We start from the raw sequence: 20395 nt of genomic DNA on the forward strand, positions 1-20395 counted from the left end.
TTGTGTGTAGGTTATATGTTTTTTGTGTGTATGTTAAATGTTTTTGTGTGCGTGTGTATATTATTGATGATGAATTTTGTGTGTAGGTTAAATGTTTTTCGTGTGTAGGTTATATGTTGTCTTATTCTTAGAACAAATGTAGATTATACGTTTTTGTGTAGGTTGTATGTTTTTTGTTGATATCTAATGCAAACACATGTAAAATAGTTTTTTGGTATTATTCATCATAATGTAAGTATGTGTTGATGGATATTAATATATTGAGTTGGAATAAATTAGTTTTAGATAGAAAGAAATTTTAATGTATGAATAAATTGTACCTGTGTATGATAAAAATTCAAGAAACAATAAGTAAGTTATAAATATAAATGAGTTCTTAATGTTTTCTAATTATAATAATTTAATTAGTATATTAATTAAATAGATAAGTATTATAGTTTATTAGTTATATTAATTGAAGAAAGAGAATAATTAATATTTTCTTTATTTAGTTTTAAGCATTTAAAACTTAAAACAAAACTAGTGGTTCATATTCATTTCTTACATTTCTTACATTTCTTGTAATAATATTATTTCTCTCTTGAACCATCCCATATATATATATATATAATAAACCGTATCTAACACGTATATTAGATATTTAAACATATGTTGTATACCAATACGTCCCGTGTAACCTATAAGTTAGAAAAATAACCAACTACGTTTTTAGAAAACAGCCGATGACAAAAATCATTTTAAAATGAATGGCTTACTAAGAACCATGTCTAACGCAATTGTTGGACATAAACAATTACAAAAATTGTTAAAATAAAACCTCAACAATAATCCAAAAATCGTTTCTAATACTGTTGTTAGAATGCAAACGATTACAAACATATGTTGTATACCAATACACCCCTGTAACCTATAAGTTAAAAAAATAACCAACTACGTTTTTAGAAAACAGTCGATGACAAAAATCATTTTAAAATGAATGGCTTACTAAGAACCATGTCTAACACAATTGTTGGACATAAACAATTACAAAAGTTGTTAAAATAAAACCTCAACAATAATCCAAAAACCGTTTCTAATACTGCTGTTAGAATGCAATAGACTACAAAAACCGTTTATAAACCAAATGGTCGAAACAAACATTTCGTTATGTAACATGGTATTTTCTAGATACAAGATTTTTCTCCAATCTTTTAAAATATCCAAAATCAATGTTGCGTTACACATGATATTTCCCAAAAGTATTTCTTTCATGAAAAAAATCAAATACATTTTATATTAATTCTTTCATGAACCCAAAATCCTTATAAATAAGGTTTTAAGATTGTAGCAACAATCTCACGAAATCTGTTTTAAGATTGTAGAAATATGGGTCACTTTTTATATTAAAACTGATACAAATATATGATACTCTCGTTATTATAATGAGAAAATGAGTGGTATAAATACCGTAATACAAAGTAAAAAACAATGAAAAACATGACAATATGTTAAATGTTTCAACTCAAGAACTTCAAATGATAAAGTCTTTGACTTGTTATTCAGCAACATCTTCTTGTAATCTCTCTGACAAGAACTTAAAAATAAAATTTCCAATTTTTACCACAACAACGGCTTCTAGTAGTCTCTTTAGCTGCAAGAATAAATAAAACAAAAGTTGACGGTTGAGGTCGATGCACGTGTTCAACACGCTTCCCTTAAAACAGATTTTGAGCCTCTACATAACACAACGCGTATGTCTCCCTGGGTATAACAGCTGAAGCAGTTTCTATTGCCAGAGATGTCCACGCGCCTGAGGTTACATCAGGTAAATTTTAGTGTTAGAACTCGTGGAAATAAAAAGAATGAAAAGGTAGAGGAATCGAATAGAGAAACTCATCTCTACATGTTCTCAACATATATGTCTTTAAGACTTTCTTCATCACCAAGAACTCTTCATGTATGCATATAAGAGTTATGAATGATGAAGAATCTCTCTTAATTAGAATTTTAATTAGAGACATAAAAGTCTAATTAAAACTAATCAAGTTCATAAAGACCTCTACTCAAGAGTTTTTCACCATATGAATGTAGAATAATGAAAAACCCCGTAAGGTGTGTTATATTATTGATCAACTATATATAGGAGTACAATTGAGATAAATACAAGGAAATATAATCAGATACAATCTCCTAATTATGGTAACACTATCATACTAAAACTCTAATAATATATTCTTCTACAATATTCTCTAATATTCCCCCGCAGTTAGAGCGGTAGGAAATCAGATGCTCGGACTGGAGCACAAAGCTTGTGTAGATACACGATCGGCTGTCACGTAGAGCAGGAACTCGATCGGTTATAGGATCTAAGAAGATCACTGTTGGCATGACCGTGGTCAGGTGGCTAAGCATGATGATAGGAGCTTCGACTGTGATGGCAGGAGCTATGATTGAGTCGGCCGAAGCAACAACTTGACGCCAAAGAAAACAAAAATTATATATTCCGAAGAATAAAACTAAAAAAGAAAATAAACAAACTTTTTTTTCAAAGAAAAAACTAAAACTAAATAAAATATAAATAAAATTTTCAATCAATAGAACCAAAAATAAAACACAAAATTTCAATTTAAAAAAACAATCGATAGTTGAAGATGAGGGTTAGAACCATTTTTCTACAATCAAATTATGTAAAAGGAAATTTATTGGACCAAAGAAAAGAAAATAGAGAAAATAAAAGAAAAACAAAGAGAATCAAAGAAAACCAACTAAAAGAAAACTCAAAAACGTAGTTAACCCTGACCAAAAGAGTGAGGGGGTAAAAAAAAAGAAAAGAAGAAAATTGGCAATCTAGAGTCTATATAACAAGACAAAAGAGAAAAAAGTAATAAAGAATTAATTTAAGGATATGAATAGAGAATAGAATGTGAAAGAATTTTAAAAATGATAGATAAATTTGTAGAATTGTGTTTTTTAACTAAATTATAGGAAAAAATATATGGAATAGGTTATGAATGCTCTAAGTACTACAATATTATGACTTTCTGTATCACTATTGTAGTGACTCTTCATATATATGCACCATAGTATTGTTACTCTCCATATATTTTAACTCCTTATGTGATTCATGTAATAAGCCTATAAATAGAGTTATAGGACATGTACTCCATATTGAAATATTAATAAGAAAGCATTCTCCCATTCTCTCTATATGCTAGTATTAGGTTCTAGGTGTTTTACAATATTTGTGGGCTTTTGGCAAATATTAATTCTATCAGGAAGTATTTAAAATCGTTTAGCGTGAGCATTGTCTGAGTGAGAGGTTAACATTAATTTGTGGATGAGATGGTATTAAGTTGAAAGTGCATTAAACGTATTCTAATAAAGATATAAGCATGTGGTAAACAGGCTGGCTAGTTAAAATAATCTTGATTATTGTACATATTTCAAGTTATTTTAAATCTAATCTTAAAGAGAATGGTGAGTGTGCTTGCTTGTTCATGAGAGAAGAGTAGGGCTTGACACGAGTCAGCCCTACTCATGTCAAGCCGTTTATGAATTATAGATCGGTTTGTAAAAGATCGAATATTAAACTATCTCAAGATTAAACTTGAGTACTTGACTGCATTTAAGAAACAAGTTTGGGTCCACAGGCTAGATAACTAACTTGGTTAAAATTATAACACACAGTCGAACCTATAACCCTATATAAAATTCACAGCTCATGCATAGAATGGAATTCAAAGGTACACCAGGGAATGATTTTATGCATACATGTAGCTATAAGAACTCAGAAGATCAACATAAGCAAACAACAATTAATCTTGTTATGAATCATACATGCAATCTAAGGACAATTAAGGTTTTACTTAAGAAAGGTACATCCAAGAAACAAAAAGACGTATACTATCAATGAAGTCAAGAGCTCCAGCGTCCAAGTTGGTTGCCAAATGGCTGCAGGAATCATAGGCACCACACATGAACCACAAATCCACCCGACCACTAGAGATCCAAATCTGTACATCAATGTCAAAATGGGTCAGGTTAAATCAACAGTTAATTAAATTAACAATATACAAACTGTAGATTTGGATAAACAACCATAATGGTTATTTAATTCAATATTGCATGTCAAACTATGAGGCAACGGGAGTGGTTATTGTGTAAGAGAACACGATCCATATACTTGTTCGTGTTAAGATATCAATCCTAAATTCGGACACACTTAAAACCATGTAACCTAGATGCAACCCGTATAACCTGTTTATCTATACAGCTAGGGACAGGTCAATGAGGCTTTAAAATTTAACATGATAACCAAATTAAAAGGTAAAAAAAAACATCTTAACTTTCTTAGCATATCGCTCTCTGTTTATTAAGCGAGTTTGACTGCCCAACCCAAAATTTGATATTTACATGTCAGGTCGTGTCAAAAAATGCGACTCCTAGATAGCATGTCAACTTCTAAATTCATTATTGTTAAAAGTGCATTAATATTACAAATTATTTTTTTATGACATGTAAAAGAGCTAAGACGGATGTAGCACTAGCATGTAGCAGCAAACATCATGTATGTTTAAATAAAAATATAGTTAGAATTAGTTGAATTGGTAATTAGTAAGTTGAGTATTAGTTGGTTTCATTACCAAAAATTAAATTTACTTCTGCAGTAATTCAATTGGCCTTTTTTGAAAGATATCAAAAAAAACATTATGAAAAACTAGAGAAACGAAGGGTGAAACTGGTTAAAGAAAGTTGAAATACTATTCACTGAGTTATAATTCACAAATGACTAATCTTTTTTTCTGGTTTTATAGGTAGTTAACCCAAAAATCAATAGACTGATGAGAAAATTTATTATGGTTTGATGGCTTTTCTTTATAAACTCACCCAATAACAGATGCCCTTGCTATGCTCTTTGACTTGTCATTGAGGAAGTAAATGCAAGCAAACAGTGACAGTGCCACCTGTATCATATATAAAGACCGAATCAGGAGAAAACACTAAACACCAATTCACGATATAAATAACATCTAAAACTATAAACACAAAGTTACACTCCCTCAGATTAATTTACATATTTTTCCACCATCACTAATAATATAGCATGATGACACTAGTTTGGGTCCATAACATAATATTATTGGAAAAAAAGAACATCATACCTGGAATGCAGGACCACCCTCAGCAGAGTTCATCACACTCCAAAACGCCATAAACGTGAACAAAAACAATCTTCTGAGGATAATTATCCTCTCAGGAATTTCTACAAAGGTGAGCAAGTTCTGAACCCAAGGTGGAGACTCTTCTACTTTCTTCTTCAGCCTTGTTTTCAAGTTGATTTTTGTCTTTTTTCTGTTCTCAAAGCTCTTCATAAGTATTTTCTCAAAAGCAGCTTCTATTGACTCTGCACTTCTTTCATGACCACCATATTGACTTAAAAGAAAGTTCCTAGAACTCCATACTTCCTCCTCAGAAGCATCAGTTGTTATACCAAGACGTTTGTAAGGATCCCAAACGTTACTTCTAGGGTATTTTGCAACGTTACCTAAACAAATAGAGTTAGATATTAATTTTCACTTTCGGGAAAACAGAAACATTGCAGGCTGGTTAAATGAATTTAATAGTAAACAGATGCAGTTACTTATACTAAAAATGATCCAATGAATTTAGGAATTTCAAGGTCAAGATTAGATCCAATTTTTTGGAATGTCAAAAAATCCAATAGTATTGGATATCAGTGACTTAGGAGTGTGCATGAAACCGAAAAACCCGACCAAAACAGGAAAAACCAATCCGAAACAAAACCGACAGTTTGTTTTTTGTAAAAACAGGACTTACCGTTCGTTTTAGTTTTGCAAGGAATAAAAACCGAAAAAATACGAACCAAACTTATATATTTTATTTTTTATTTTAAGTAGTTTATAAGAATTTAATAAATATGAAAGTCAAATAATTCAGCCACACCATATACTAATCATTAATTATTAAATATCGTTAATGATTTAGGCCCAAATCATTATTTTTCACCAATTTTTTTCGAGGCCGAAATTTTCAAGCTCAAATAGCAAAACCGAAAAACTGAAACCGATGGTTTTCAAAAATTCAAAAACCGGTGGCTCGGTTTTAACCCAAGTCCGGCCCAAACCGAACGGTGCACGCCCCTCACATCAGTCTTCACTCAATGGAAACGTGGAGGCTGGTTAATTGAGGTCAACGGTACACATATGAACAATTAGTTACTAATACTTAATTTTATCCAATCAATTTAATGATTTCAAGGCCAAAATTAGAGTCAATTTGTTGCAAGCACTGTAAACCCTAACAAAGCAATGTAAAATTGAACATCTCATGGTCATATATTATGTCATCCATAATAATAACAGAATTAAAGTACCTCCATATGTAGAATCAGCAGCAGCAGAACACCTAGGGCTTCTAAACACCAACGGTAACAGTGCCGGCTTCCTTAAGTTTCCGTTAATCGAACTGAACACACAAATTGAAATCAAATTAAGAACGCAAATAATAATAGAAACGAGCTAAATAAGTTCTAACCGAACTAATATCCAGTCAATTTAACCGGTGAATTTGTTGATAACATGTGGATAAGGTGATTAAAATACTTACAGGTTGTTGCCGAGAAACGGAGATGAGATAACTGGATTGGAAAGAAGAAGAGAAGCCATAATAATAATAATAATAATAATATGAACCCTAGATATTAATTGTTGCTATGAAGAATTGGGAGTCATAAGAGCCGACAGTGGACCTTATTATTTGTTAGCTGCACTGCACCTGAAAGAAGAGGAAGATGTGTTCGATGAGTTTGGTGTCTTATTATTGGATGCGATTTCTCTTTCTACGTTTTACATTCTTTTTCATGTAACCCGAATGTGTAACCAATGAGGGACGGGTTGGTGTACAAAGAACGTTTAACGTATAAAGCTTAGAAAGTCTTGAATATAGAATGCGTAATTGTTTGAGTAATCTGTTAACTTTTATGCGTAATTATGGCGCAGGAAGACTTTGTACGCTTCGTATGATAAAAAGTTTTTGTATTGGATCATTTACCTGCCTAAAAGATAAGCATGCTTGGTTCTCTCTTATTTGACATTGTTGAAGCGGATGCAATTAGCATGTCAACCTGGAGCTTTCTTTTAAATGGTACAGTGCTTCATAAGAGGATTCATAGCTGGCTCTTTAAGCTAACTTATATCCACAAATTATACGGAAAATAGTTAAAATGATTCTTTTTAACTCCTGCATCATAATCTTTTCCTTTGTACTTTATGATATTTTGATGCCCATCATTTCTACATGACAAACGAAACACCCACGCTTCATGTTTTGGGTTGCAATTAGATCAGATGAATACCACTACTCATTGACGACGGCAACTACGAGCAGCAACGAACCAGATAATTTCAAACGTTTCTTATTGGGGTCCTATCAAACGGGAGAATTTCAACTACAAATCAACGCATGCATGTTTCTGTTGTTAGGGTTCTTTTACATATGGTTATTTGGTGTTAGAATAACAAAATCTACTAAAATAAGTCACAAATTAAGACAATAAGACTTAAACCATCAAAGTAACAGTGGGATTTGATGGGTTTTACTTCGATAATGGGAGTGCGATAGATCGGTTGCACATTTCATTTCCCGATTTTGATATTAGCGGTTTCTCTAATAAAGACACCCCTCCCAAAGCCCAACATGCTTTGACGAGTGCCCTTTATGGTGGAATCATCCAGAGTTTAGAAATGAAGTTTGATCTATCCCCACGTCAGAAAGCGGTGTTTGAGTGTCTTCGGGCCCCTCGGGCTCAGGATTTCTTAAGTGTTCTCCCTATTGAAGGATTGGACCAACATATGTCGGCTTTGGAGTACCGGGTCATCCTAAAGTATCGGTAAATGATCCCTTTGTTTCCAGTAGATGAGCCGTGCCCGGTTTGCGGCAAGGTTTGTTTGGATTCTTTTGGCGAGCATGCAGTTCATTGCAAAGAGTTGCCTGGGTTTAAGTACAGGCATGGTTTGGTGAGGGATGTTCTATGCGATGTTCTTAAACGAGCCGGAATTTCGGCTAAAAAGGAAGCCCCCGTAAACTTTCTTACGGATCCTCAAGAAGGAAGATCTACATTATGACCGACCGATATTCTTGTTTTTGGGTGGGTAAGGGGAAAACACGCTTGTGTCGACCTCACAGGAGTGTCCCCTGTTGTTGGGCTTAGGGACAATGGGTTTGTAGCAGACCAGGCATCATTGAAGGCGGCATCGGGCAAGGTTGCTAAACACGAGAGAGCTTATTTGGAGAATCAACACGTGTTTACCCCATTTGCCTTTGACACTTTTGGTTTCTTAGCTCCGAATGCCGTGGACCTTTTGAATAGGGTTCAGAAAGTTGTGTATAGTAACGTATCGGCCCATAAGAACCGAAACTTTGTTTTTAGTAGGATTGGGTTTGTTATCCAAAAGGGGGTTACGGCGCAGCTTGTTGCCCGCTTAGCTGCCACTTCATTGTAAATCGTTTGGATGTTTTTATGGAAAACATATTAAGACTTCAAAAAAAAATCAAAATTTGCCTCATCCAATAAATCATACGTTTACTTAGGATAACATGTAATGAATTAACTTAGTTAATTGTGATGAACTTAAAAAATAATCAAAATTAGTCATTTTTAAAAGACTCCATAAATTACATACAATAACACCATTCAATTTGGTAAAAAGACATTCAATCCGATAAAAGAAAACCTGAAGCACGTTTGGTCACAACCCGTTTATGATCTGTGTTAGGCAATTTAGTCACAGCCCGTTTTGACCTATACCAATTGACCATTAATTAAAACTGCTAATTTCAATTCGTACTCATATTGGTCGCAACTGGTCACCCTGCCCATGTTTGCTGTATAGCTTACGCAGTTCAGAAAGAGATTTTCATAGACGTGGGTTTAACTAACAGAATAACCATTTGCTACGTAGTCCCTGAAAGTCAACGCACATGCATATATAACGTATAAAACAAAAATCATGCTAGTATTCTACTGCTTTTAAGTAAATACCAATCTTGGAACTTCCATTGACACCTAAAAATACAAGAATCCAAAAGGTTGATCAGTCAACCGAAAACTGAAACCCTAAACCTTAAACCTTGTTTTGACACCATGCTGCATAATAGCAAGTGATGTAGAAATGGTGGTTCAAGATTTCAGTGTAGACCGACAACGGGTATATAGAATAGCACACACTTTAAGATTGTATTCTTCTTCAGTCTCTCCTTTTCCTCTTTTCTCTCTTGCTATCTCTATACTCTTTATCTGAATGTCTAGATCTGCTAGAAGATTCATGATGTCTGCTAGACGATTCATGATGTCTGTGCTTCGAGTGTTTTCTATCTTCCTTTTTCCTTCCTTTATGTCTCGACCTATGTCGGTCCCTATAACCATCTGACGAGTCACTTGTACTATCATAATCCCGTTTGGATCGTTTTCTTCTTTTCTCATCATCAGAAGAGCTTTTGTCCCTTTTTGCCTTAGTCTCCTTTTTCATGATTTCATCATTTAACTCTTTACTACTTTGTTTACCAATGTTTTTATGTGCATCAGAATCAACCGGTTCATGTTTCTGAGGGATATCCTGAACTATCGGTTTTTGAGTTGGTTCGGGTTGTTTATATGGTGGTTGATCAGGTGGGACCTCGAGGCCTAACTCTTTCCCTAATGACTCCAGAAAATCACCAGCCACTAAACGACTTAAAGCCGTATTAGCAACTTCTATTTTCTTTGTTGGATCTTCTTGTTGAGTTATGTTAATATTTTCTTCTTCGTCCTCTGAATCATCAGAGAATATAGCCTGCAAGAATATCAAATTGTAAGCATTTAAAGGGTTAAACTTTCAAATTGATGAAGCAAAAGTTACCTTGTAAAGATCGACCGGTCTCTCAACATTTTCAACTTCAACTTTTTCTTCAACATCCACAACATCTGTTCTAATTTCATCTACTTGAGATGATGATATGTTGTTTGAGGTTGTATTTTTGTCTCCTGTTGTAGCCTTAACATAGTCTGGCATGAAAATAAGAGAATCCAACTTGCTCCTCGACCTTGGAGGAGGTGGTGGCTGCAAACAATAATTTCTAATTATTTTATGTTACAGTATTATTACACGAACTTTTATAATATTATTTGAGAAAACATACCTTTCCCATGTAAGGGTCGATTAAATCAAAGCGCTTGCACAAAATAGGTGCAGGTCGCCACTGAAATTCTTCACGTTTTGGGAACATATTTTTTTTTATAACCTCGTCAGTTTGACTAACTCCGTTTATCTGTTAAATGGTAATAAATGATTAAATTAAGATCATAAATCTCATACAAAACAATAATACAAAAAACTATTATGGATACCTCTGATCCACCAGAAGTGAACTGTAGCCCTCCTAGACCAGCTGATGCACCCAATATCGGTTGACTTGAAGGTTGACTTTCTTTTCCCCATTTTCCCTGTTTTATTGCCTCTGCAGCTGTTTCAAATTCCAATCTTTCTCGAGCACGGGCGGCTTCTGACATTTTACTTGATCCACCAGCATCTATTGTCCGAAGACCTCCACGATATTTCTCCTTTAAGTACTGCTCAAAACGTTCTTGTTTTGCAGGGTCATGTTGAAACGGTTTTGCTATTTCAGTGGGCTCCACCTAAAATCATAATTGTCTAAAAGATTAGGTTTTATTTCTATTAACGAACGAATAGTGTGCAATAAAATCCAAATGCACAAACATCTCAGGATAGAAATAGGGGTGTGCATATAAAGTCGAATTTGGGCTAAAACCGAATATTTGGTTTTTGGGTATTTAAAAACCGTTTGTTTTTGGTTCTCATAAGGGGTTCAATTCTGTTTCGGTTTCTTCGGTTTTGCCAATTAGGCTCGAAAATTTGAGCCAAAGAAAATGTCCCAAAATAATGAATTTGGGCCTTATAACTTTGAGCATATTTTTTTTGTTAATTAAGGATTAACTGATTATTACACATTTGGGCCTAAAAATTTCTATCTACATCATTCATTATTTTTTTTTATAAATTACTTAACCTTCCCAAAATAAAATTATAATCCACAAATTCAATTAACAAAAGTTGGCTTTTACGAGTTCAATTTGGTTATAAAAGTTGGTTTGGTTTTTTCAAATTTTCGGCACATGCGAAACCGTTACCAAACTAGAAATTCGGTTAAAAAACATAAAACCAAACTGTTGGTTTTGGGTTAGGTTCAGTGATTCCAGTTTCATGCACAAACTAGAGGGGTCGGTTTCGACCCATTTACTTATGGATGAGTGGATTTGGGTTGTGAAATTCTATCTAAAAAGGGTCAAACTGTCAATTTAGCTACAAAGGAAATGGCTGAAACGTGTTGTGAGTAGGCCAAAGTTTATCTTTAATGCGTAAAACACGAGGAGTCATTGTTTGTGATCATAATTACCATAATAGTTATTTATAAAAACATATTTCAACAAGTGAAGATATAATGTTTGTGTGTACCCATCCAACATCCAAATTATCTTGTGACATCTAAGATATTAACTAGTAAGCAACAAATTTAGTGACTCACAAATGATGCAGGCTCAGTGAATGTATCTGATAACTGGAATTGAAGATTAACATTATCAGTGGCAGGAACAACCGGTTTTACATCTTTAACGGTTCTGTTCAAAGGTTTTTCTCCTAGCATATGTCCACGGGTTTCTGCTGACATCTTTTGAGCATTTGGATCTACTTTTTCCTTCAACAGTGGTTTGGTTTTGTCACCATGTTTTTGTCTTGCCTCCCATAGCTTCCTTTTATAGTAATCACTGCCATTTCCGCCACTAAGAAAGTCAAATAGTGGGTTTGACTGGTTTTTCTCTCTAGAAAGTTCCTCAAATAATGGACCACAACGAGCTACCAGAGTTGCAACCCCTTCTATTAAAACCTTCAAATTGTTATCCTCGGGTTGAGGAACTTCAGGTGGAGGAACCTCGGTCGACTTTTGATTGACCTCACGTGCAGCAGGAAACTTGTGGCGTGGCACAAAATCCTTTGGAACTACTGGAGGATCAAATCTGAGAACAGAGTACCATATATAAGATGTAAAAAGTAGTAATTGATTAATGTAGCATTTTAAGTTACAAAGATGTTAAAAGAAAAGGCTACCTTTCTAATTGGTAGTCCGTATTGGATGCAGCTTTAAAACCAGGTAGAATACCATGTTGTTTTGAAGTGGGCTTCTTTTTATCCTCTATAGCCAATCTTGGAGGTTCCTCAACTTCTTCAACAAAAGCTTCAAAATCATAACCTGTTACCCAAAAATAATAACCCGTTCAATTATACCATGAGAAAATCTTGCTGACACGATCTTCTATAAAATTGTATCTATTGACGAACTTCATTTGCCCAAATAGCCAAGTTCCATATGCTAGTATGTCACTTTTCATGTTCTTCATTTCCTATATTTTGATGTTATTGATAAATAATTATATAAAATACTTGATTTCCTTTTAACAAATATAATTAAAAGGAACTTTCAATAGGTTCAGTGTGAACCTAAGATTGAATTTTTTAATATCTTATAGCATGTTTTTAATAACGAAATATGATAAGAGGTATAGTAACTACTATTTTTTTTATATTACCAGTTTCATAATCAACTAATTGCAAAACAAATATAAATAACAAACTATCTAAAACATAATATCCCATCTGCTAGAATTATTATGGTATTTACAACAAACCATCAACTATTATCCCAAAAGAATCAGATTTGTAAACAACATAGAAGAATGAAGTGAAATCATTATTTCTTACGCGTATTTATTTGACATGTAAAAAATAATAACGTATAAATCCAAATCTCTTCTTTCTCTAGAACAAAAAACCCAACTTTACCGGAATTATAGTTTCAAAAAGAGGTTTGGATATTTTGATGTATTATCCTATGCTTTCTTATAATGACATCTCTATAAAACAATTGAATTATGTTGACACTACTACAAGGTTTGTGATGGTTTCTCATGAAATTTCAGAGTGTCGTATACAACACTTGCTAGATGAGTGATATATGGGTCTTCTATTTTGTGATGGTTTCTCATGAATTTCCATTTTTTTATTTAGTCTGTGTTAGATGGGTCTCTAAACTAGTATCAGCATTAATACCATAGTTATTAAAAGCCCTCGCTTCTTGCGCCTAAGCCCATTTTTCAGGCGAGGCTCAATAAATGCGCTTCTAGTTCCTAGGCAATTGCTTCAGCATTTTCTATGCCAAGAACAAGAGAAGATAAAAGCCAAGCAAAAGAAACACAAGGGGTGCTATTTAAACTGATCTAGGAGAGGTCAAAGGCATTATATTGATACATTTTGTTAATCAAGTTCTAGAACTACATTTAAATCTTGACTGTTATAGAACTTTTGGTACTAATTAGATGATATTAAATGTTATATAATAGCTTTTGTTTATTTTATTGGAAGAATAATATTATTTTTCATAGACATAATATATTTTAATTTATTTATTCAAGTGCTCTTTTTTTATGCATGCCCTCGCTTTTTCGCGCCTTACGCCTAGGCCCTAGGCGAGGCCAATGCGCCTAGCGCATTTGATAACTATGATCAATACTACACCACATAAACACCATGCTCTAAATTAAACCGAGTAATGCGCAAGAAATATATACTCATACTAAAATATCATTAATACTATATGCAAGTAGAGAACTGTCATAGTGTATACCCAAAAACTATATTATATGTATAAACCCACAAACTATCTAGACTCATGCCATAAGATGCTTCGCTTATTGATTTACTTTATACTACTATACTACTATCCATAATCAGGGAAATAAAGCCAGTAGTAAATAAGTGCTAATCATTGTTTAGTAATACGAATAATAACCTGATGCGTATACATCCTCATCTTCAGCATCAAGCTCTTCAAGGGCTCCAATACCAAAACCAGGTGCAACATTTCTTGCTGATAAAATCAAGCCACCACAAGTTATAAAGCAGAAAAGAAAATTTTACACAGCGTGTAATCACATGAATATAATAAACAAGAAACATATCATTAGCACAAAATATATGTGTGCCATACGTTTGAGAGAAAAGAGACTGTCTTTCTTTGGAAGTAACTTTTTGTGCGCAGACTCCCTATTCCCAGGTAAATGTGACCTTTTGTTGTCTGAAGTTATGACAAAAATTGGTGAGCGAAATAGTTTTTAGATAACAATTTAGCTGGCTAGCTTCTGGGAATTACATACCCCTAAATTCAGGAGCCCCTTTGAATGGATCATAGCCTAGACCATACATATCCTGCTTTGGATTTAGCACATAAACCTGAAAAGAGAACAAGATTATAAGACTCCATAATGTAAAGCCACTCATAATTTATATGATGATAATTACAATGATAGGGAGGTCTAGAACAAATTAGCTAAATAACACAATCTGCTTCAGGAGGCTAAGTATAACCAGATTGGCATAAAGTAATTTATATATGTATTATATATACGCACCGGGGTACTTTTTTGAAGCTGAATATCATCAGTAGGGAGCTCTGCAGCAGTGTCCATGGCATCTTCGACTTCAGCATCCTCGGGACCCGCAAAAGCAAGAAAAGCTTTTCTAGCTTCTCTGCGAGCATCTACAATTAGGAATAGTTATTGATTGGCATCTCATCTCTTTTTCTTTTGACTGCATGTCCTCATTAGATTGTGCACAAATTATGCTCGACTTGTAACTTTATCCAGCTTTGAAAAATAATATATACTTCAAGCAGATTTTATGAAAAACATACCATAATGTGCACTCTTTGAGTTTTTTATTGACTGACCACGACGCCATCCCATTTTCAGCATTAGTCGGACACCTAATCATCAACAGCATGAAGTCATAAGGAGACATTGAAAGAAATGAGATGATAAACACACACACACACACACATATATATATATATATTTATATTATATATAAATAGAGAGAAACCAATCGGATCTGTGGCAGGAACAACTAGTTCATCAGGAGCAGGTCCAGGAATAGCTGATGGCCTGCAATACATTAAGAAGGTACTTAAGACTTGTTTGGTCGTTTTCTTTTTTTCAATTTTTTATGAGAATTCATTTTGTGCCTAGGGTATCCCAATTTTCATACCCCCCATGAATTGATGGTTAGTAATTTGAGGCATAGTTAAACGTGCAAAACCGCCATGAAATTTTGAACATTTTCTTGAATATACAATAGCATATATAGCATAAATTTGAGAAGGGTAAAATACTGATAGAAATCATGCTCTAGTTCTAGTCTAAATGCCCTTTGTCTATTTAGGGAGGGGGTCAAGTGCAACTTATATTTCTATAAATAGGTATTAATAGCTAATAGGGAGGAGAATATGTTTATGTTTAAGATGGTATTGACATGGCCCCTGCATATGCAGTGAGAGAGGGCTAGGCCCTAGAATATCTTGTAACTTTTCTTTTTACGTTTTCGTAATACAATCAATCAATCAATCATACCCAGTAAAATCCCACCGACAGCAGAGCTATAGGTAGGGTCTGGGGAGGGTGGGATGTAGGCACACCGTACCTCTATCCAAAGGAATAAAGAGGTGGCTTCCAGAGAGACCCTCGGCTCTAAGAACATGTGTATGAAGCAAAAAAAGGAAATCAAAGTTTAACAGTTATATAAAAAACTACTACTAATTATAATAATATTAATAAAAAGGTCACAGTTTAACCGTAATATAAAAGCTAATAATAATAATAATAAAATATGTAAGGGAAATACCATTATGGTATGTGACCTAAATAAGTTAAGTCTAAGCCTTAAGGTATTCAATTCTCTCTAAAAATCCTTAACTTTAATTCTACTTCTCCACGAATTCCTATCCTCAACCATGTCCTCGGAGAGGTTTAGGTCTATCAAATCATGCCTAATCCTCTCATCCCAAGTCAATTTCGGTCGTCCTCTACCCCTCCTCCCCTCTATAGTAATGTTTTCTACGGATCTAACAGGATTCGTCGTCTGTCTTCTCTTTACATGTCCAAACCATCTCAATCTCCACTCTCTTATCTTGTCTGCTATGTTCGCCACCCCTAATCTCTCGCGAAGCACAACGTTTTCGTAATACAATCATTCGGTCATTTGGTTTCCTTATTCTCTTCTCTAACCAGAACCAATTACAATAAGAACATATCAAACCCTATCAAATACACATAAGAATATCATGTTAAGCTAACTTTTTTTTAGTTGGTAACAAAAATATCAACAATGTGTTATGTTTGGTCACAGAGCAGCAGAAAATTGACCATTGCAGAAGCTTCTGATAAACTGAAGTTGACAATTAAGCAAACCAAATATTGATTTTACAGCCTGCTGTAAAAAAACCATATGTTTACAAAAAGTGATTGATCGTACCTCTCATTTTGTTCCTTCTCAGACTGCTTCCTAGCTATTTCTGCTGCAGTAAATCCAAAAGTGTCAAATTGCATAGATGTCCCCAAAGAATTGCCTTCCAATTCCTAGATTAAAAAAATTAAAATATACATACCTCAGATAAGTAAAAATAAACCTCAAACTTCTGATAACTATAAAATGCATGTTCATCAACAATGTAACATTGATGGCCACTCACACACTATATTCATAGAATACAAATTTCTTGTAGATTCCGTGAATAAGTTTATATAAAGCTTCAATGCGAAAAAATCATCATTTGTATAAGAATATTAAGGTCCAACAAAAATACAAACCCACATACAGCTTTCTCATCATCATCCAAAAAGTTTGTAAGATCTTGTTGTTTGATTTCAGCTCTATTCTTCCTTGATGATGTAAATGTTTGTGGTGTCCATCCTGTAAATTTGTTAATATAATAAAGTAAGACTAACCTCCGAAAAAAATTAGAGCTAAGTCAAACAAAGAATATTGTTTTAGAGCATGCCCTTATTTACCCTCTTTAGAGCCCACGGTATTATAGTAACCAGCAGAAAAACCTCCACTAAATGCCCCATGAAACCTTCTTCTTCCTTCTTCATCTCTAACCTAAAAAGCATATCATACAATAAGTAATTCTTTGTAAACACAACACAAACAAAAGTGCTACATGCATCAAACTCTGTTAAAAATGCAATGTAACATAAATATCATCCACTTTTTTGCCTTTTATCATGTTCTGCTACCTCCATTCCAGAAATCTAAGACATATTTCACTTTAAGCTTCCAATTTGTTAAAATCTTAAAGCCAATATCAAATATTTGATGGATTTCAGTAAACACTTCTATAGCTGTGATGAGTTATGTTTAAGTTTACTTTTATTAGTTTTCATTTTCATAAGTTAATGACTATATAAAGCTTATCAGCGGCGAAGCTTGGACGAAAACGCCAGAGGCAGCACTCAATACGTACAAAAATTTTCATAAACAGGGAGGGGGGGCTTCCGGACCAAAAAGAAGCCTCACCCATGAATCTTACTACTAAGAAGAGACTAGAATGCATAATAAACAGAAGAACAAAAATAAATAGCCTAGGGGGTGATTTGTTGGACATGATCTCTCGAACACAAAACGGCGTCGGGTTGGGTCGAGTGGGCCGATTTCGAGTTACGAAATTGGGTCAATTAATTAAATCAAGCAAAGATAAATTAAATGAATTGTATTTAACTTGTGATAGCTAATTAGATTAGTAGATAAACATGTGCGTTTTATTTATTGTCTAATCGGAAGTTCGAGCCCATCACTAACTGTACCGAGTCAAGGTCTATATAACCTAATCAACGTTGTGATTATGGTTATGAGTTTGCAATCAGTGTTGGAATTATATTTTTTCTGGTTAATAAAAATGAGAGTTATTGGATCCAAATTCATAGTATGCGTTTTGGTGAGTTATATCAATTCGTTATTGACGCACTGTGTATTGACAGTGATATATTTCATGGCATTACTAGCAAAGGTCAACAGGAACAGAAGCTAAACAAAAACCCTAACTGAGTCTCTGATTTATCGCGAATCGAGAATTGGTAACAAATTAATGGAGCCTAAACAAACTAGTGCTAATTAAGTAAGCATGAGCAACAAATAGAATATAGACATCGAAGCAAACCTCTTGTTTCCAAGGAGCTAGGGTTCGTAGCTGACCAGAAGCTTCTGCGATTGATTTCTTCTTGCGGCTGATTGTATCTTCTTCCCGCTCGATTGGTGTTCCGATGAACACGAAATCCTCTTCGTCACTCGCCATTATTATTCACCGCCGTATGCTTTGATTTGATTGACGCCAATATACAGTTAATTGTTGTGTCACAGAGCATCAAGAGTGTATTCTGTTCGATTTGTAAAAACTAAAAACCCCTTATTGAGGTGAGGTTAGAGCAAATAAACAATGGTTGTATTTTCAAGTTAAACCATCTAACGAGCTGACCCATGACTCGAACTAAGCTTGGGACGAGTTTGGTTTGATTAGAAAAATGATTCAATTAGCTTAGGTTGTTACTAATCAATTTTTTTTAGCTAGTTTCTTCAAAATTTTATCGAGCAAGCTTCGAGCCGCGAGCTTTTTGAAAAGCCCTAGTTTCATTTAGAAGGTTACCATAGACCTAAGTAAATTATGTTTCTTTTTTAACAAATAATTTTATCATTAATGGGTCACTTACCCACCCAATCATCTTCATTCTACACTCAGAAGGAAACTCATCAATAGGTGATGTAAATGATAGTTATGATTATATGATTATTATATATGAGTTAAATGTTATTTTAGTACTTGTAGTTTGATCAACTACGCAACTTAATACCGATTTTGAATTTAGTGCAAATGGCTACTTCAGTTTCCAAAAACTTGCAATTTTACTACTTTTTTTAACCTCGTCAATTTTCCTCCGTTAAGTCGGAGGCATATGGTAATTTCACTATTTAAATCAGGGGTATTTGAGTAATTTGATTTTTTTTCTTTTTTCCCTCATTTTCTCTCTCCTCGTTGATTAACCTCTTCCCTCTTTTCATATCTTTAAAACCCTAAATTACCAAATCCAAGCAAATCCTAATTCCTCAAATCGATCATGGTGTTGTGTTCTTTTAAATAACCTAGTTCATATACCATATTCTTCATAATAATCACATAAACCAACATGACCAAAATCATATCTTCTGCCTCCTGGACCATTGTTAAACTTGCCACCATGGTCAAGTGTAGGGGTTATTTGCTGAAATTTTAAGTAAAATAGCATATTAGGATCAAAGAAGAAGATTAAACAAGAGGATGATTGAACAATGATTTGACCGAACTAACCGTATTCCAAAGCCGTTTCAAACTCAAACGATTCTTGTCGAACAACCCACATCTCAGCCATATTTGATCGTGTTTATGGTTTTTATTGAAGGACTAGATTGCTCTTGTTCCTCAAATGCTTGAAGGATCAGATTGGTATGGGAAATTTGAAGAAGAATGTGTTAGGGAATTTAGGGTTTTATTAATTAAAAAGGGGAAACGATGTTAAAAGAAAAGAGAAACAAATATAATAAATGAGGTTACCATTTTATCCCTGACTTAACGGATGAAAATTGACGGGTTAAAAAAAGTACTAAAATTGCAAGTTTTTGAAAACTGAGATAGTCATTTGCACTAAATTCAAAATCGGTACTAAAGTTGCGTAGTTGATCAAACCACAGTGAAACACCCTAACTTTTTTTTTATATAATACTTTTACTAAATACACATCAGAGTAGGTCCCAGTTTACATCCAAAATATGTCACTCATGGTGACGTTTTATTTTATAGATTTGTATATTGTACAAGAAAACATATATGTTTAAAACAAACTTTATTATACAAACTTTTATATACTAGTAGGGTTTTCTTGTCAGTCCAGTCCGTCCATGAAGCTTCAACCATCTAGGGGTGCTTTTCCTGGAAACATTTTAAAACATATTTTTATTAGCTTTCGCTAAGTAAGTACACCATTTTATAAAAATATGTTTTATTTTCATCTAGAATTTAACAACCAAATTCCTTGGGATTTCAACACCCGAAATCCTTATATTTACTCCACAATATTCTTTGGGAATTCAACACCTGAATTCCTTGGGATTTCATCACCCGAAATTCTTAACTTTACTCCTCTTATTCTTTGGGAATTCAACACCCGAATTCCTTATGAGTTCATTTTTAACCCATAAGGGTTATTAACTCTCCTTTTATATTTGGGGTTCAACACCCGAACCCCCTTAAGATTTTAACTCCCGAAATCTTTTAAATATAGTATTAAAATTTTGGAGTTTCAACTACCGAAACCCTCGGGACTCGTAACCCATATTTTTATTAGACGCACACCACCATATTTATTTTAAAACTATAGCCTCTTTTTAAGCCACACATTAATTCACATACTTGGACCCACAATCAT

The 20395-nt window shown here is 33.9% G+C and overlaps 2 protein-coding genes across 2 annotated transcripts; both read right to left on the minus strand.

Annotated features, from left to right (window-relative positions):
* Positions 1-3757: 3757 nt before the first annotated feature.
* Positions 3758-6783, minus strand: LOC143604180 (protein CHAPERONE-LIKE PROTEIN OF POR1, chloroplastic-like). Its single transcript, XM_077080741.1, has 5 exons — positions 6607-6783; positions 6374-6465; positions 5142-5524; positions 4867-4943; positions 3758-3992 (listed from the first exon to the last, which is right to left on the minus strand). Exons 1-5 carry the CDS (start codon positions 6663-6665, stop codon positions 3842-3844), a joined length of 762 nt encoding a protein of 253 aa, XP_076936856.1. The 5' UTR covers positions 6666-6783; the 3' UTR covers positions 3758-3841.
* A 2171-nt stretch (positions 6784-8954) lies between these two features.
* On the minus strand, positions 8955-18234 carry LOC143604181 (G patch domain-containing protein TGH-like). The gene is made up of 16 exons (XM_077080743.1): positions 18100-18234; positions 16952-17042; positions 16759-16853; positions 16416-16519; positions 14988-15049; positions 14800-14871; positions 14519-14646; positions 14264-14339; positions 14098-14184; positions 13900-13977; positions 12162-12303; positions 11581-12070; positions 10385-10672; positions 10177-10305; positions 9897-10097; positions 8955-9830 (listed from the first exon to the last, which is right to left on the minus strand). The coding sequence occupies exons 1-16, from the start codon at positions 18232-18234 to the stop codon at positions 9246-9248; spliced, it is 2763 nt and encodes a 920-aa protein (XP_076936858.1). The 3' UTR covers positions 8955-9245.
* Positions 18235-20395: the final 2161 nt, after the last annotated feature.

The sequence above is a fragment of the Bidens hawaiensis genome, unplaced genomic scaffold, assembly GCF_021521415.1.
Source record: "Bidens hawaiensis isolate Kalapana, Puna unplaced genomic scaffold, B.hawaiensis_p1.1 tig00064138_1, whole genome shotgun sequence".
Lineage (NCBI taxonomy): Eukaryota > Viridiplantae > Streptophyta > Magnoliopsida > Asterales > Asteraceae > Bidens > Bidens hawaiensis.

Coding starts and splice junctions, on each gene's coding strand:
- LOC143604181 (XM_077080743.1), bottom strand. CDS start 18,234: ATGGCGAGTGACGAAGAGGATTTCGTGTTCATCGGAACACCAATCGAG. Junction 14,340..14,518: donor AGCTTCAAAAAAGTACCCCG/GTGCGTATATAT, acceptor TTCTCTTTTCAG/GTTTATGTGCTAAATCCAAA. Junction 13,978..14,097: donor CAGTCTCTTTTCTCTCAAAC/GTATGGCACACA, acceptor TGATTTTATCAG/CAAGAAATGTTGCACCTGGT.
- LOC143604180 (XM_077080741.1), bottom strand. CDS start 6,665: ATGGCTTCTCTTCTTCTTTCCAATCCAGTTATCTCATCTCCGTTTCTC. Junction 6,466..6,606: donor CCGTTTCTCGGCAACAACCT/GTAAGTATTTTA, acceptor TTGTGTGTTCAG/TTCGATTAACGGAAACTTAA. Junction 4,944..5,141: donor AGGGTGGTCCTGCATTCCAG/GTATGATGTTCT, acceptor TATATGATACAG/GTGGCACTGTCACTGTTTGC.